At 41.5% G+C, this 17,645-nt stretch overlaps 1 protein-coding gene across 32 annotated transcripts in view; it reads left to right on the top strand.

Moving 5' to 3' along the window:
* TNRC6B (trinucleotide repeat containing adaptor 6B) overlaps positions 1-17,645 on the top strand; it is a 208,958-nt gene that overhangs the window by 68,288 nt on the left and 123,025 nt on the right. For 8 of the 32 annotated variants that reach the window (XM_065563522.1, XM_065563490.1, XM_065563419.1 and 5 more), the window contains exon 1: positions 3,980-5,113. The exons of the other annotated variants lie outside the window; for them this stretch is intronic. In XM_065563522.1, the coding sequence (XP_065419594.1) occupies positions 5,109-5,113 (5 nt within the window). In that variant the 5' untranslated portion in view covers positions 3,980-5,108. Of the gene's footprint in view, positions 1-3,979; positions 5,114-17,645 lie in introns of those variants that run through there. 32 annotated transcript variants of the gene reach the window in all.

Here is a 17,645-nt window from a genome sequence, read left to right as displayed (position 1 = left end):
AGAGGGGCATCGCTGGCACATGATGGCATATATCACATTGGTAGATGTGCAGGTGAACGAGCCCCTGATGGCGTGGCTGATGTGATTAGATCCTATGATGGTGTCACTTGAATAGCTATGTGGACAGAGTTGGTAGCTGGCTTTGTTGCAAGAATAGGTTCCTGAGTTCTGTGGTGTGTGGTTGCTGGTGAGAATTTGCTTCAGGTTGGGGGGTTGTCTGTAAGCAAGGACAGGTCTGTCTCCCAAGATCTGTGAGAGTTAGGGATCATCTTTCAGGATAGGTTGTAGATCTTTGATGATGCGCTGGAGAGGTTTTAGTTGCGGGCTGAAGGTGATGGCTAGTGGCGTTCTGTTATTTTCTTTGTTGGGCCTGTCCTGTAGTAGGTGAGTTCTGGGTACTCTTCTGGCTCTGTCAATCTGTTTTTTTCACTTCAGCAGGTGGGTATGGTAGTTTTAAGAATGCTTCATAGAGATCTTGTAGGTGCTTGTCTCTGTCTGAGGGATTGGAGGAAATGCGGTTGTATCTTAGGGCTTGGCTGTAGACAATGGATCGTGTGGTGTGTCCTGGATGGAAGCTGGAGGTATGTAGGTAAGTATAGCGGTCAGTAGGTTTCCGGTATAGGGTGGTATTTATGTGACCATTGCTGATTAGCCCAGTGGTGTCTAGGAAATGGACCGCTTGTGTGGATTGGTCTAGGCTGAGGTTGATGGTGGGATGGAAATTGTTGAAATCATGGTGGAATTCCTCAAGGTCTTCTTTTCCATGGGTCCAGATGATGAAGATGTCATCAATGTAGCACAAGTAGAGTAGGGGCGTTAGGGGACGAGAGCTGAGGAAGTGTTGTTCTAAGTCAGCCATAAAAATGTTGGCATACTGTGGGGCCATATTGGCACCCATAGCAGTGCCGCTGACTTGAAGGTATATATTGTCCCCAAATGTGAAATAGTTGTGGGTGAGGACAAAGTCACAAAGTTCAGCCACCAGATTTGCCGTGACATTATTGAGGATACTGTTCCTGATAGCTTGTACATCTTTGTGTGGAATGTTGGTGTAGACGGCTTCTACATCCATAGTGGCCAGGATGGTGTTTTCTGGAAGATCACCGATGGATTGTGGAAGGTTTCTGTATTTTGTAGTAGGCCATTATTTTCAGTATCAGGTGCTTCCATTTAGTGTCTCCTTGGTGCTGAGAGTGTTTTAAAAGGTTTTAACAGTGGTGGCTATTTTCCTGTATTGTCAGGTAATCACCGTTTTCCCATATCTCAATGACTGGCTGGTCAAGGGTCAGTTGTACCAAGAGGTGTCATCTGTCACAGAAAAAGCGTTTTCCCTGTTTTTATACTTTGGGTTTGCAGTTGAATGTTGAAAAACCCACACCGACTCCCATTCAGAACATACCATTTATAGGGGCATCCCTAGATTCTTTAGCAGCCAGGACCTTCCTTCCCATGTTTGTGACATTATCGTTAGAGCCCTGCAAATCCACTGTATATACTCAGACTATTTTTGTGAATCGGATGCGGATACAAATTTTGTATCCGTGCTGGGCTCTAATTATCATACCTTGTCAGAACTGTTCAAGGGAGCTGACTTCAGTCAGAAACTATCTTCAACTCCTTGGTCAAGTGGCAGCTTGCACCTTTGTGACAGAACATGCAAGGTTACGCCTTCACTGTTTTCCAGTAGTGGCTCAGATCAGTTTATTCGCCAAACAAATGAACACCTTGACAAGCAGGTCTTAGTTCCCCATCCGGTGAAGCATTCCCTAGACTGGTGGAAGGTCCATCACAATGTAGGGATAGGTGTTCCTTTTCTTCAACTGATGCCAACGAGGCAGGGATAGTTAAGTTCAAAGCAGACTTCGAAGAGCTACAAAGGGATCTCTCAAAACCGGGTGACTGGACAACAAAATGGCAGAGAAAATACAATGTTGATAAATGCAAAGTAGTGCACATTGGAAAACATAAGTCCAACTATACATATAAAATGACGGGGTCTAAATTGGCTGTTACCACTCAAGAAAGAAATCTTGGAGTCATTGTGGATAGTTCTCTGAAAACATCCACTCAATGTATAGCAGCAGTCAAAAAAGCAAACCGAATGTTGGGAATCATTAAGAAAGGGATAGATAATAAGACAGAAAATATCATATCGCCTCTGTATAAATCCGTGGTATGCCCACATCTTGAATATTGTGTGCAGATGTGGTTGCCCCATCTCAAAAAAGATATATTGGAATTAGAAAAGGTTCAGAAAAGGGCAACAAAAATTATTCGGGGTATAGAACCTTTTCCGTATGAGGAGAGATTAATAAGATGGGGACTTTTCAGCTTGGAAAAGAGATGACTAAAGGGGAATATGACAGGTCTGTAAAATCATGACTGGTATGGAGAAAGTAAATAAAGAAATGTTATTTACTCCTCCTCATAACACAAGAACAAGGGGCCACCAAATGGAATTAATAGGCAGCAGGTTTAAAACAGACAAAAGAGTAACAGGAGGACTTGTGGCACCTTAGAGACTAACAAATTTATTAGAGCATAAGCTTTCGTGGACTACAGCCCACTTCTTCGGATGCATCCGAAGAAGTGGGCTGTAGTCCAAGAAAGCTTATGCTCTAATAAATTTGTTAGTCTCTAAGGTGCCACAAGTCCTCCTGTTCTTCTTTTTGCGGATACAGACTAACACGGCTGCTACTCTGAGACAAAAGAGTATTTCTTTACACAATGCCCAGTCAATCTGTGGAACTCTTTGCCAGAGGATGTTGTGAAGGCCAAGACTATAATGGGGCTCAAAAAATAACTAGATAAATTCATGGAGGATAGGTCCATCCATGTTTTTTAGCCAAGATGAGTAGGGATGGTGTCCCTAGACTCTCTTTGCTAGAAGCTGGGAATGGGCAACAGGGGATGGATGGATCACTTGACGATTACCTGTTCTATTCATTCCCTCTGGGACACCTAGCATTGGCCACTGTTGGAAGACAGGATACTGGGCTAGATGGACCTTTGGTCTGACCCAATATGACCGTTCTTATGTTCCTGTTTCTCGGCCTCCTCCCCTCAGAGCCCAGCAGGGGAGCAGAAACTTGCACCCTCCCCCACCTCACAGCCCAGCCCAGACACTCGCATCCCTTTGTCCCCAAAGCCCAGTCACCAGCCCCCTGCCAGTTCAGACACTCTCACCCCCTCCACTCCCAGAGCCGAATCGTGGCCTCCCGCCAGCCCAGACACTCACATCCCTTCCTTTCCAGTGTCCAGCTGTGGCCCCCTGCCATCCCAGATACTCTGCACCCCCTCTTCCCCAGAGCCCAGCTGCAGGATGCCCCCCAACCCAGAAACCCACTCTCCCTATCCCTAGAGCCCAGCTGCGCTCACCACCCCAGCCCAGACACTTGCATCCTCTTCTCCCAGAGTCCATGGATCCAGAGGAAGAAACAGCCTGATGCTTCCCAGGCTTCTCCATGTCAGGATAGGAGACAGTTCAAAATGTAACAAGAAAAGGGCTAGATTGTTTAGGAATTTGGAGGGGTGGGCGGTTTACTAATAACTTAGAGTAGGGTGTATATGTTAATAGAAAAAAGGCTTTATTCAAAGTTGGAGGAGTGTCTGTGTCTTGTTGTGTCCCACGTTTCTCTCTAGTCCTCATCTGCTTACTTGCTGCGTAGTTCTTAGGCTGAAAAATAGCTGTCTGGAACTGTTGATATGTAGGGGCTCAGTTTTGAAGTGGTAAAGGTGTGTCTCTTAGTGCTGCTGGCATTAGGTGACCAGATGACGGAAGAAAATATCGGGACACAAGGGGGGGGGGGTTTACCCGCAGAGAAAAAAAAAAAGCCGAGTGCTGCGACACAAACAGCTCCCTCTCCCAATTCCCTACAGTGGCCCTGTGCTGCCGGCAGTCAGAGGGGGGGAAGCCGAGAACAGCCGAGTGCTGCCGGCAGTCAGAGGAGATTATGCACCCCCCCCCCCCCTTAGCTATGCATACCTCCAGCGTCTGGGTGTTTACACCATGCTCAGCACCATAATGACAGAGCAGAGACGTAACAACCGCTGTAACTTTTCCTTTCACTCTGCATTCTGACATGCAAGTCTAGCTGGGTCCAGACTGGTAGCAATGTGTGGATCAGTTTACAGTGGGGGAGCCTCTGGTTTTCATGAGAGGGGGGAAAAAACAACAACCGAGAACAGCCGAGTGCTGCCGGCAGTCAGAGGAGAGGGGAGAGACAAAAAAAAAAAAAGCCGAGAAGAGCCGAGTGCTGCCGGCGGAGGGGGAAGAAAAAAAAAGGCGGAGTGCAGCGTCCCGACCGAAGATCGATCGGGTCGCGGGACAAACGCCTAAATATCGGGATGTCTGGTCACCCTTTACTTATTACTGGGTAGTCTTGCATTTTTAAAGCCAGATGGGGCCTTAATAAAGGGTCACTTCCTCTTGCAGGGGAATGTGTATGTGTGAGGGGGAGCAGACAGCAACTGCTGGGGCCATGTGCCCCAAAGTCCAGTATAGAAGACTGAATATTGTTGGACACTTAATTTTTGCATTTCATGTCTTTTCATCTGTGGAAGTTTAATGTTACATTAACACGATTAGCTGGTTTAATTTGTAGCTAGTGCAAAGAAAATAATAATCCAGATATGCTTTTATTTAGTTCTAGCCCCTGATCTACTGGATAAAGTCTTGTTCCTGTGTACTACTCTCGCATGATAAATAGATGAGAAGTAATGCAGATGCAAAGTATGCTACAGCAGCATTACACTATTGAGGGAAAGCAGTGCAGTGCGAAGTAGTCTTTTAGGTGTAAAAAAGGCTGCTTTCTCTTTAAGATTGTAGCATTCCACCCTCCTTTTCCTGATTGACAGCCTGCCCCGAGTCACGTGACTTGCCTCTATTTGAAGGTCACAAAAAGCTGCTTCCTTTAGAGAGACAGAGGGGGAGAGAGAGCGCAAGAGGGAGAGAGTGAGTTCAAGCCAAAATGGCCGACAGAGTCTCTGCTGGTTTCTGAACATTTAAAATTGAAAAAACAAATACAGAAATCATTTTTGGATCTCTTTTCATTTCCATTTCTACCTTGTATGCCTCAACTCGCTGGATTTAAGCACTGCTGCACTTTATGAGGTTAGTAGTATATTTCAGCTATTTTTTAACCTACTGATAGGTTGTATGTGGATCTTGTCTGACCGTTTCATCTGTGGTGTTGCACGGAGATGTTTGTCTGGCATAAACATTTGCTTCAGACGATTGTGAATCAGTGTGATCTTACAGCTAATGCACTCTGACAAAATTTTACGATTTGAAAAGCTGTGGCAGAAGTGTTTTGAAAAATTTGAAATGGTTTGATTGCAATTTAAATACATTTATATGCAAATTACATAATATTTCTGTTTTCCAAATAAGCGAGAGTGGCAGGGATTATTGAAAATCCTGCGTTATTTAAACAGTGGCCTCTTCCCCCCCCCACCCCTCGATTTTCTCCCCCAAGAACCTGAAGCTCTTAAATCTGCTGCAAAAATTTGCATAAATATAAATGGGTTTGCATTCTTTCTACTGCTAGGGCCGACAAGGGGAGTAGGGGGACTGGGACGAGTGCTTTTACTAGGCCATACTTGCCACAAAGATTTAAAAACTAAAATGATGCATCAATATGATTTAAATGTTGGGTTTGGGGAGTGAGTACTTGGGAGGTTTAGGATTTGAAGGATTCCTCTGCTTGAAAGCCTCATGTGCATCAGTGCTCACCCTCTTGCATGGCTTGCACTCCTCTCTTTTTCTCTCTGTCTTGTGCCGCCCTCTCCCCCCCCTCCCCCCCCATGCGTTTTTATTTTGGTCGCAGTTGGGACCAAATGGTACTGCCCCATAAACATGGCATTTAGAGTCAAATCAGTTGGTCATGCTAGCTTAGTGTCAGTTTAGAAGTAGTTTTCCCTACCCCCCCTTCTCCCCGAGGGAACTCCCCTTTATTGCACATAACAAGTTTTAGACCAAAAAAAGTTGTACCAAACCTTTTTTAAGGTATTTACACATTTGAGATATGGGACTATAGTGTGTGTGTGTGTGTGTGTGTGTGTGTGTGTGTGTGTATATATATATAATTTTTTTTGGCAGGATGTTTGCTTCATATCCAGTAGGAAGTGATCATTCACATACATAGTAAGACATGCAGTTCAAGAGCTGTCATCTTCTAAATCTTCAAATTTTTCATTGTTGAAAATGCTAATTGATTTTTACATCTCCCTCCAGAACCAAGCAGAATAGTACAGGGAAATAACTGTAAATCTTGCTTTCTGGGAACAGCCCCCTCCCCCTGCATTGTAAGAGTGTGATGTAATGCTCCTTTCTGTGGAGTGGAAGAAATAAGACAAAGTAGTTTTTGCTTTGGTTGTGTACATTCTCCCCCCTGCTCCCTTCTTTCTGAGAGGCCTTGTACTCTGTGTGAAATATTTTTGTAGTCAGCTAGTTAAGCAGCAGATTACTGTAGGGACAATCACATCCAGTTAATCTGAATCCATTTTCAGACTCTAATTTAAAAAAAAAAAAATCTAATTATATTCAACAAGTCAAGGATGAAAATCTTCTCTAATAGGGGATCACTCTGTATATCTTTTCTGAGCCCACATCTGCATGGTCAGAGCACAAACTGAATAGGCAAACCTGAATGTATTTGACAGAAAAACATCTTCATTTTTTTTCTGGTTTCATTCCAGTACATTATCACATGAGAATCTCTCCTGGGATAGGAGACAGTTCAAAATATAACAAGAAAAAAGCTATAATGTCTAGGAATTTGGAGGGGTGGGCTCTTTAGTAATAAGTTAGAGTAGGGTATGTATGTTTATTAGGAAAGTAAGCTTTATTCTAAGTTGGAGGAGTGTGTCTGTGTTGCTAAAAATTGTTTTACTTGTGGGGTTCATTAGGAAATGGGTGCTGTTGGATGACCTAGTTCAGTAACAAAGTAACCCTAAGTGGAAGAGAATGTTAATGAACCAAAGGTGGATTCCATCTTCTGCTGTGCGCGTGTAAGTGTCTCCTCTAACTGTGACCTGATGCTAAAAGATAGGAAAATATGGACTTAAATCTCTTTTTGTAAGCACAGTCTTGTGGGCTAATGAAGATATTACTGTAATCAAAATCCAATTAATACACCTGTTGATTAGGCCAATTCAACTAGTCTTGAGTGAAATATATAAAAAAAATTGTGAAAATGTAATGATACTTGTTAAGTAAAAAATACCAACTTGAGTATTTCATATGGTATTTGCTGTGGTCATTGGATGGTTGGCCTTGGGAGGAAGGAAAAACATGGACTTGGTTCTGGTTTGCTAATGGCACTGGAGTTGGCCTTGTTTTTGCTGCATATTTTAATTTCACTTTGTGCGTTATGCCATTTGATAATGTGTAATATATACATGTTACCATGAGAATCAGCTCTAATTCAGCATGATAGTACATTGGTTGAAAAACAGCAGGCTGTTTTCCAGTCTTGACTGCTCTTCACGACTACATACGGTAGATTGGCGTGGATAAGACAAACAGGAGCAAAATTTGGAAGTAGCAGTGATTACAGAACATAGTATGTGAACTCATGCCTAGGTGTACGTCCTTGAGGAGGTACACTGTGAATAAGGGCTTTAAAGGGGATTTTCTTTTTGCTCTGGACAAACATGAAAGGATGGCAGTGTAAACCTTTTAAGTGTTTTGACCCAACAGGACCTAGAATAGGATACACAGGTTACTTTGCAAGCTGCAGAATCCCAGCCACCATGTTGAAGTCTTGCTTCCAGAAGAGAGAGGAAACATATTAAATTTCTACTGGTTGGGACGGGGGAATTGACCTGGACAGTTCTCCATATTGTTAGTGTTCAAATATGCTTTTGCAATACAAAAGGAAAATTTAAAATTATTTAAAATCAATCTGAGGGAGTCCCCTCAGGAAGCATACATGCAAGGTTTCAGCCACAAGCTTGTGTACTGAGTAGTAGCATTTTTTGGAGGTGGTGCGGGGGGGTTTGAAAAAGTTCACCATACTTGGGTTTTTTTTTTTTAAGTGGTGACAGTGTCTACAAAACCTTTTGTCTGTTGGTCATTTATTGATATTCCCTTTTTAATTATTGCAGATATCTGCAGCAATCGGAAAGTCCCTTCCCAAGACAGACTCCCAACTTTAATAATTTAATGATTTTTTTGGGCGAGGGGCAGAGGATGATGGAGAGAAGATCAGGTTTCAATGAATTTGGACAGTGGCACTAGTGGTTTTGAACATAGCAAAAGTAAATAAATTAAAAACCATTTGGTAGGCCTCTTCTGCTGGCAACTTTTTCTTGCTTTACTACTGTAAAGGATTTCCAAGACTGTGCAGCTTAATTGAGGAAAGGAAATGTGCTGCTTCCAAAAGAGTCAGTTCAAGTTGGCAGGAATCTGTAGGTAGATGTTAAAGTGTGAGGTGAATATCCAGATTTACTGATTTGAAAGGTTAAAAAAAAAAGTTGAGTATTTACTTCATGGGACGATAAATATTGATCATCACTGAAGCATGAAGTCAGTGTTTTATTACATACACTATATCCTGAATATTTTAATCAGAACTATGTGCAAGTCTCTTCATGACCATGAAATTCTTAAAGGTAATAGATTTTTAAAAAATAGCATTTTAAATAGGAATGGAGTTAGATGTCCGGAAAAAAAATTGACTTCCGAGCCAATTGGATTACGGTTAGTTTGATGGGTTAATTTTGTTCTAAATCTCAGTGTTGTTGATCTTTTGAAGTAATAGGACATTAAGAACTTGAATTATCGCATGCCTTTTTTGAAAATTATGAGCTAAGATGTTCTTGTATGATATGTAATAAATCCAACATTACTTATCTCCTTATTTTTTTTCTTTGGGGTACTAATGTTGATTATTATTAATGATTATTATATATTCTTGATCTGAAATCAGGTGTCTAAATTGCACTTAAGACTAACTGGTTCCCTTTTTGGCAGTTCAAAGACAGAGGCCAAGGACTGAATGGTCTTGGAGACACAACTTTCCTGTCATTCATAGTGATGATGGTGCCAGAATAATGTTTGAGACATTTTGGGGGGCATTGAGTGACTCTTACACAAACAAAACTAGTTTCCTATTCTGTGGGCAGAGAACTTAAGGCCCAGGTGTGAACTGGAAGAGCTGGGTTCTAGTTCTGCCTCTACCACAAATTCTGTGTGCTTTTGAGCAAGTTAACCTTATGTGCCTTGGTTTCCCCATCTGCAGAATTAGAAGAGGTACGTTATTTACAAAGTGCTTTGAGAACCTAGGATGGAAAATGCCATAAGTACAAAGCACTTATAGTAGTTAAAATGGTAATATTAAATTGGGGGTAGATTCCAGAAGTTGAATTTGAGTTTTCAGTGCACTGTGGTCATAAAAAGACAGTGCAGTGTTAGGCTGCAAATATATAGTTACATGCCAGTAGGGAGGTAGTTCTCTTTTCTAGATGGTGTTTGTGAGTCTGCCTTTTGAATACTGTAAAGTTCAGGCTATTTGAATAACAGAAAGGTGATGATGAACTGGAGAGAGTTCAGAGAAGAGGAACAAAAATATAGAAGACTGATCTATCTAGATTTAAAAGAGATAAAATATATATAGCGAGACTATAAAAAGATGATATAATTAAACCTACAAGTAGTGAAGGGTATAAACCAGTGGTTTTCAAACTGGGTGTCAGGACCCCTCAGGGGGGTTGCAAGGCTATTTCGGGGGGGAGGCGAGGGGTGTCATGAGCTGTCAGCCTCCACCCCAAACCCCGCTTTGCCTCCAGCATTTATAACAATGTTAAATATATAAAAAAGTGTTTTTAATTTATAAGGGGGGATTGCACTCAGAGGTTTGCTATGTGAAAGGGGTCACCAGTACAAAAGTTTGAGAACCACTGGTATAAACTCAAAGGGGGGGAATGAATTGTTTAGCCAAAGTAAAAATATCAGGAAACAATTTGTAACCATGTTATAGCTGATGACAAGGCTGTATACTCTATAGTTAGGCTATTAATCTATTCCCATAATAACCCACTATTTTCACATGTTCGTAATTTAGCAAAGCATTTATGTCTTATTACAACAATCTGTTACCCACTAACCCCCCTTTTTGTTCTATGACTACTGGGTTGTTAAGGGGCCACTTCACCTTGAATGGTCCCTCAGAATATGTGCTAACTACTTATGCTATAAACTATCTGTTTGACCTTGTATTTAGCTGTGACACTCTGATTACCTTTCTAAGACCTGTGGAAGAGCTCTATGTAGTCCAATAAAAGATATTACCTCACCCACCTTGTCTCTGTAATAGCTCAGAATGCAAATTTTGATATGATATTGTCAGTGCCTTGACTTTATGAAATAAAGTCGGAGTGAAATCCCTTTGTGTATTTGAATTATGAAGAGAGGAAAGAAAACCTTTCTCCATTTGTCTTTAGTTGCAATACAATTAGAACCTTTCTTTAGGTACTGCTACAGGAAGAATGTTTGAAACTGGAAATGTGATATAGACTTGGTTCTCAAAGAAGAGTAGTACCTTTACATGTTGTGGGTGGGTTGGGAAGCAGGAAGGGGATAAAAATAAAATTGATGGAAAAATCATTTCATAAGATGTTTAGTAGCATCTCATAAGATTTTATTAGAGTTTAGTAAGGCACCACCTCTTTGTAATGTCACAGTAGCCTTTGGCGCCAATCCTGGACATGCCTATGTATGTGCACAACTTAGTACATGAGTAGTCCCACTGAAAGTCAGTGTCTAAAGTTATGCACGTGCTTATGTCTTTGCAGTTTTGGTGCCATGTTTTCTACTAAGCCTGACAGAATCCAGGTCTACACTACAGACCTATATCAGTATAATTATGTTGCTAAGAGGTGTGAAAAATTCACACCCCTGAGTGACATTGTTATACTGACACCCTCTCCTCCCTCCCCTGTATAAACAACGCTTTGTCGACAGTTCTCCCTACTGCCTGTCAGAGAGGTGGATTAACTACACAAACTGGAGAAGCTCTCCCATTTGCGTAGGAGTGTCTTCCTTTAAGTGCTACAGGAGTGCAGCTGCATCGGTGCAACTGTGCTGATGCAGCGTTTTAAGTGTAGACCTGTCCAGAGACAGGGACTGATGCTCTCCCTCAAAAGGGACAAGCAGTTTAACAGTAATGTTGTACATGGAGAAGGTTGCAAAAGTCTCATTTGTATATAATGTATGTGTGTGTATATTCTTGTGTTTATAGACACACACACATGCATTAGTATCCTCTAAAGGCACTGCGTTAAGTCAGGGACAGTAGAAAACCTCTGTTGCCAAAAAAAAGTCTATTCTGCAGTAGTAGTGTCTGCAAATTTTGTTGCTTTCTGAAATTTTTGCTGAATTCTAAGCTTTTTTTAAAGTGACGAAGAAGAAAGCTTTTCCTGTAATGAATATGCGGTAGTAAAATATAAATTGATAGAAAACTTTCCATCTAAACAAGAACAGCATCAAAGATTAAGATGTACTTTACTCATTTCAGTAAGATATGAACTCCACAGCCTAATTTGGATAAATTTAGATGCTAACATTATTAAAGATAAACAGTTTATTTACCTTTCTATTAATCCACAAAATTAGAAATTAATTAATTTTTTAAAAAAATCCTGTTAATGTACTGTGATGTTTACTCAGGTTAAAATAACAAAACATGGAATACAGCAGCATAATTTTCTTGGTCATTTTGCTTACACATAGGTACTTTTGAAATTTTTACCCCTAAGTGACTTACTGGCTTAAATCTCTGGAACATAAGCTCCAAAGTCACATAGGTACAAATATTATCTTCTGTTTTTATTTCATTTTTTCCTGTGAAAATATGTAGCTGGGTATATTGCTTTTTATAATAAAATAGTATGATATAAATTGTTCTAGATGTGCCACATGACAGAATTAATGTTATTGGAACCTTAATCTTAGTGTTCGTATTTTTGATTGTTTGTGATTTTAATTGTGCAATGCTTAATGTTATGTTACATTCAATAACCTGTGTTGTTAATACTCTTTAAATCTATTCAAATATGGAATAATCTCCTTTCTGGGAGGTTGGTGGAGGCACTTAAAAATTTACTGGACAAAATACTAGAGAATACACCATGAGGCCCAATCCTGTGTTGATAAGTGAATGGACAAGATCTGATAAGTCTTGTTACTAAGTCAAAATTCAGTATGATTGTTCTACAAAAGCAGAGCACAGACACTTTTGAATGATTGCTCATTTGATGATAACAAACAGCTGAAGCCCAGTACTTTATTGTAGCAAAATGTCTAATTCACTGAATCTCTGCAGTAAACCTTCAATAGTGCTACATGCCCTATTGGAGAGGGTATGGTTTTAAATGAAAATGAAGGCATTTGCCTTTATTTGCTTCTTTTAGATGTATAAAGAATGCAGTTTTCCCTTTCCCAATATATAATTTTTGTGCTGCTTTAAAAAAAAAATCATTAATGTTAAGTATTGTCTGTCCTCCTAAAAAGGAAGGAGGAAGGTGTGTATTGGTAGATCTTTCAGCTCTTCTGTGAATCCTTAGAGAATTTTTCTCCAGTGTTCTCGTTAAAAAGATGTAATATCATATTAATAGTCTGAATAAAAAACGTTTCTGCTCTCAATTAGGTTTCACATCCTTGGTACTTGAGATGTCGTAATCCTACTAGTTTTCCAGTTGATTATAGAATCTTCCAGGGTAGACGAGATTTACATTTTTAATGTTTAAAAAAGAGTAGAAAAGTTGTATACATGAGGGGAGAGAGACACATACAGGGAATGTCTAGATTAGGGTATTTTATATTTTAAAAAAATTACACGAGCTCTCTCCTGTCGGCATAGAGCATTTTCACTAGACATGCTACATCAGCATTGGTGCAGCTGCACCGCTGTAGCACTTCTAGTGTAGACTAGCCTGTAGACATAGCCTGCGTCTGTTGATGTAGCTAACATCGTTTGGAAAGGTGGTTTTCCTACACCGACAGAGGAACCTACTGTTGGTTTCGACCGCATCTACATTAGAGGGCGCTATGCTAGCATAACTGTGCAGGTCTAGGCTTCATAGTGTGGACACAGCCAAGGTAAAACTATAATGAGGACAATGTAGTTGTAGTTTTAACAGGAGTTAGCAGGTTCAAATAAACACTAGAAGGTAGTCTGGGTTTATCTTGACCTGCTAACTCCTCTTAAAACTACAACTATCTTGTCCTCACTAGGATTTTACCTTATGTTAATGTATGGTAGCTAACACCTTTTTTGTAGTGAAGGTCTTTGTGTAGACTTAGGCAGTGCCTTTGCCCCCCCTCAACCCCCCCAAAAAGTGTGTGTTCAGTCAGCTGTACTTAATGCACATTAGCTATCCCACTGTAAAATCCTAGTGGAGACAAAGTGCAGCTAACTTTTACTGTGATGTAGCTAGTACAGTTCAATACTATTACCTTGCTCCCGCCTGCCTTGTAGTTGACCTCTTCTAACTATGTCACAATAAAAACTACCTGGGCCTTTTCTCCATTAGGATTTTATAGTGAGATAACTAATGCAGGTTAGCTATCTTGGTGTAAAAAACACACACACACACAGACACACACACAGACACACACACCACCTTTTTTGGCAATGAAGACACATCCTGGTTTAAATTTCTTTTAAAAAAAAAAGTATTAGTTGGTCATGATATCAGGGGAGCCAGAACTGAGGGGAAGAGGCAGGAGGGCCATGCCTGTCCATTTTTTAACATGAGCATAGTTTGGGGGACATGGGGCCTCATTGCCTCCCCAAACTGCAAGCCTCAGGCATGCATGGAGCAGTGCTGTTGGGGGCTGCGCTTTGTGGGGGAGGAACTGATAGGGTGATCAGCTCCCCCACTACGGAGCACAACCCCTGCTGGTGGCGCCAGCCTCTTCGTGGCGGGGGTGCTGAGGTGGGCCTTAGCCCTCGCTTGCCATGTAACCCAGTCCTACTCAGTGGCCCTGCCCCAGTTCCGCCTGAGGCCCCGCCTCCTGGCCGGGCCGGAAGCCCCCAACCCTCCACCTGCCCTGGTCAGTGCACCCCAGAGGGACATGGGCCGGGGGCTGCTGTCAGGCCCCCGCCCAGGGCAGGTGGAATGTCCAGGGCTCCCAACAGCAGCCCAGGCTCCCTGGGCAGCTCTTATCACTGGTCAGCTCTGGCTTCCAGCCTGGTTGGGGATGGGGTCTTGGGGGGAAGAGGAGGGGCAGGGTCACGGAGGGGGCATGTCCTCATGCCCTCCCCCCCCATCTACTGAGATTCCAGCTCTCCTGCATGTTATATTTTAGGTGTGATCTACATATGGACTTGCACCAGTTTAATTAAACCAGTGTAAACCCCTGTTTGCACTCTTTTTTGATTTAAAAGTAGCTTCTTAATCAACTAAAGCTAAGTTGAAATAAGAGTGTTAAATCTAGTCTTTTTCAAATGTCTTAGATTAAACCTATGGAACTCTACATGAGGACAAGCCCTTCGGCGCTCTTCATTTCTTTCCCCCCCCCCCCCCACACACACACACTCTCCCCTCCCCCCCCCCTCCCCCCAGCTGGGGTCAACTTTGACCAGTGGACACAATATAAAAGGTGTTCAACTGTGTATAATAGGGAAATATAGCTCTCCTTGGGTCTATCTTGCCTAGCTAAATTGAGGTAAAAGTACATCTATACTAGGGAAAAGTTTATGGTCAGGTTTAACCAACCACACTTGGTGTCTTTTCCTAGTCTAGATAAAACCGAAGGTCCTAAATGGTGTTTCAGATCATGTTATCTAACTCAATTAAAAAAAAAATCACTTTTTGTCCTGTTCTTCACTAGGCCACTCTCCTAGGCCTTTTCTATAATTAGAAAGGTGCTTTGGTTTAACAAAATTTAAAAAATGTATCTAGTTGAAGCAGTGTAAACCACTAAATGGAGATTCTGTTAAACCAGGTGAACCCTTGCTCAAATCTGTTTAACTTGAACTGGTAAATTACCAACTTTAGCTAAATCAATATAAGCAAGATTTAAACTAGTTTTAGTTTATCTACATTGGGGTTTTAGACTGCTTTAACTTGGATTAGTTTGTGGTTAAACTGGTGCACTTTTCTAGTATAGATTAGGCCTAGTTTCATTGCTTGATTGGCAGTTTTCACTGGATAGAAAGAACCCATTATTTGCAATAATGGATCTTGGTTGTCACTCAATAATTGAGAAACAGGGTGGGTGAGGTAATATCTTTAATTGGCCAAACTTCTGCTGGTGAGAGAGACATGCTTTTGAGCTACATAGAGCTCTTCCTCAGGCCTGGGCAATGTGGCTCAAAAGCTTGTCTCTCACCAACAGAAGTTTGGCCAATAAAAGATATTACCTCACTCATCTTGCCTCTCTAATATCCTGGTCCAACAGAGCAACAACAACAACCCTGCATACACAATAGTTGATAGGTAAGAATTTTAATTCCCTCTGTTTCATTTCATTATTCTGCATTTTGCTATAAGGATTAATATAAATGCTGATACTTAATTAATATGGATTTTCTTAGTTTTGTCAATCTGTTTAGTTGTCCAGATGTCATTTCACAGTCATTGACTCTTACTGGCTGTAGTAGGTTGAGCCACGTGCCCTAAGCTTGTCGTACTGTGTAAACTGCTGTTTAATGCATAAACAAAAGAACAAGACAAATACTATGTTACAGTAAGTTGTGACTTGTGTAACATCTAAACTGGACTGCATTGGCACTTTCTTTCATAAGTAACTGTTAGCAAATGAACTAAACAGCTGTCTTAGGCTATTTCCTCCAGGTATAAAAGAGCCACAGTGAAAAGTTTGTGTTGTCTGAATTTACAGTACTTTACTTACTTGAAGGGTCTGTATAAACAATCTGAATGCTATACATTCCCATTTTAATGAGTGGAATATTCTGATAGAGAGGTTAAGTGCTTTGCCCCAGGTCACAGAGCAAGTCAGTGGCAGAACCAGGATGAGAACTCAGAGGTTCCTGGCTTCCTGTCTGAAACTCAGTCCAGGAGAACACAAATGCTTTGAATTCTGAGCAGAATGACAACTTTCTTCTCCTTTAAACTTTGGTCCCAAGAATGGTGTTTTCAGTTGAGAAACTGTAATGGCTGTGAACAGAATAGGCTTGCATTCCACCTTCCTCTGGCATGGCCCTTGGAGATCAAGTTTGCTGATACTGAGAGAGCTGTTGCAGGTTAAACTAGTACATAGTAGTTGCAGGCTTCTAGTTCCAAGGAGTTAGCTGAATATAGCTGGGTCATAAATTAGAACAATTTATTGCAGAGGTTTAGGTAAGGCTAAAGTGCAGTTGCTGAGCATATTATAAGAATTAGCAATACAAAGTTGCCTTATGTCAGGCCTTGAGAAATCTGAAAAACAATTTTGTACTGTTTAATGTAACCTGAAAAGTGGCTGACTTTCTTTGACTTTCTAAAATACAAGTAAGCAGGCAAAGTAGTACTGAGATTAACAGTAAACTGACTTTCAGTACTAATTGGTTTTATAAACTTGGATTCACATTCTAAACTTCCAGCATTTGGAAAGCATCTTTCTTAAAGTTTTATACTTATTTCTCTCACTGTGGTTTCTGAGAGCCTTCCATGTGAAACTGATAGAAATAGTGAAGGTCCCTAGTAGACTTCAGGGAGTTACTCTTGGGGGAATTCTGCGTCAAAAAGTTAAAAATTCTGCACATAGTATTTTTAAATTCTGTAAATTTTATTTGTCAAAATAATGCTATATAATCACACCAGTTTCAATTATTTTGGTAATTTATTTCAAAATACCTGTCAGCAAGTATGTCGGTAACAATACAGAGACACACAAAATTTCCTCCAGGAGTAGAGCGTTAAAGAAACCCCTACGACAATCCAGTTCCTGTGTCTCTGCTCCCTGCCATCCCAGAGCCCAGCTGGGGGACCCAGACATTCATACCTCCTACTCCCCAGAGGCCAGCTGCAGGCCCTCCCTTTCCCGGCCCAGACACTCTCATCCCCTTCCCTCCCGAGCCCAACCATGGCCAGCCCAGACACTCACCTTCTACTCCCCAGAGCATAGGGATCCAGAGGGAGAAACAGCTGGATGCTGGGTTTCCGGTGTACCACCACCTCCTTCCTTCAGGGTGTGCTGCGAACTGCAGCTGCTGGGAACCCTCCAGTTCCCTCCCTCTCCCCCGGCTTTGTCTTCTATTTGTTAGCTGGGCTTTGCTGGGTCCAGTGATCCCTAATGGTAGCCAATATCTCTGCAGCCCATTTTGGGAGGGGAGAGGGGGGAGAGGAAATTCTGCACACAGAACATTAATTTCTGCAAAATTCTGCAGTGGCGCAGAATTCCTCCAGGAGTAAGGGAGTCTCTGGCACTTCTTCCTTTCTGGGGCAAAAACTTTCTTTGGGGTAGGTTTTCTAAATTGTATAGGGGTTTTTGTGGTTGTTGGAGTGTTTTAGGTAGAAGCATTTGGTCTGATACTTTACAGCAAAATGAAAAATAACATGGGGTGCATCTCAGTGTTTAAAACCTTGTCAAGGATTAGTCAAGTCATTTTGACAACCAAAGGGAGTTTCTTTCCATGTAAAGCCCCTTTAGTCCGAGGCTCCAGATGTGAAGTAGGTTTTGCTTTTTCAGGAGC

The sequence above is a fragment of the Chrysemys picta genome, chromosome 1 (genome assembly GCF_011386835.1).
Source record: "Chrysemys picta bellii isolate R12L10 chromosome 1, ASM1138683v2, whole genome shotgun sequence".
NCBI lineage: Eukaryota > Metazoa > Chordata > Testudines > Emydidae > Chrysemys > Chrysemys picta.
This window is presented reverse-complemented; position numbering and strand designations above follow the sequence as displayed.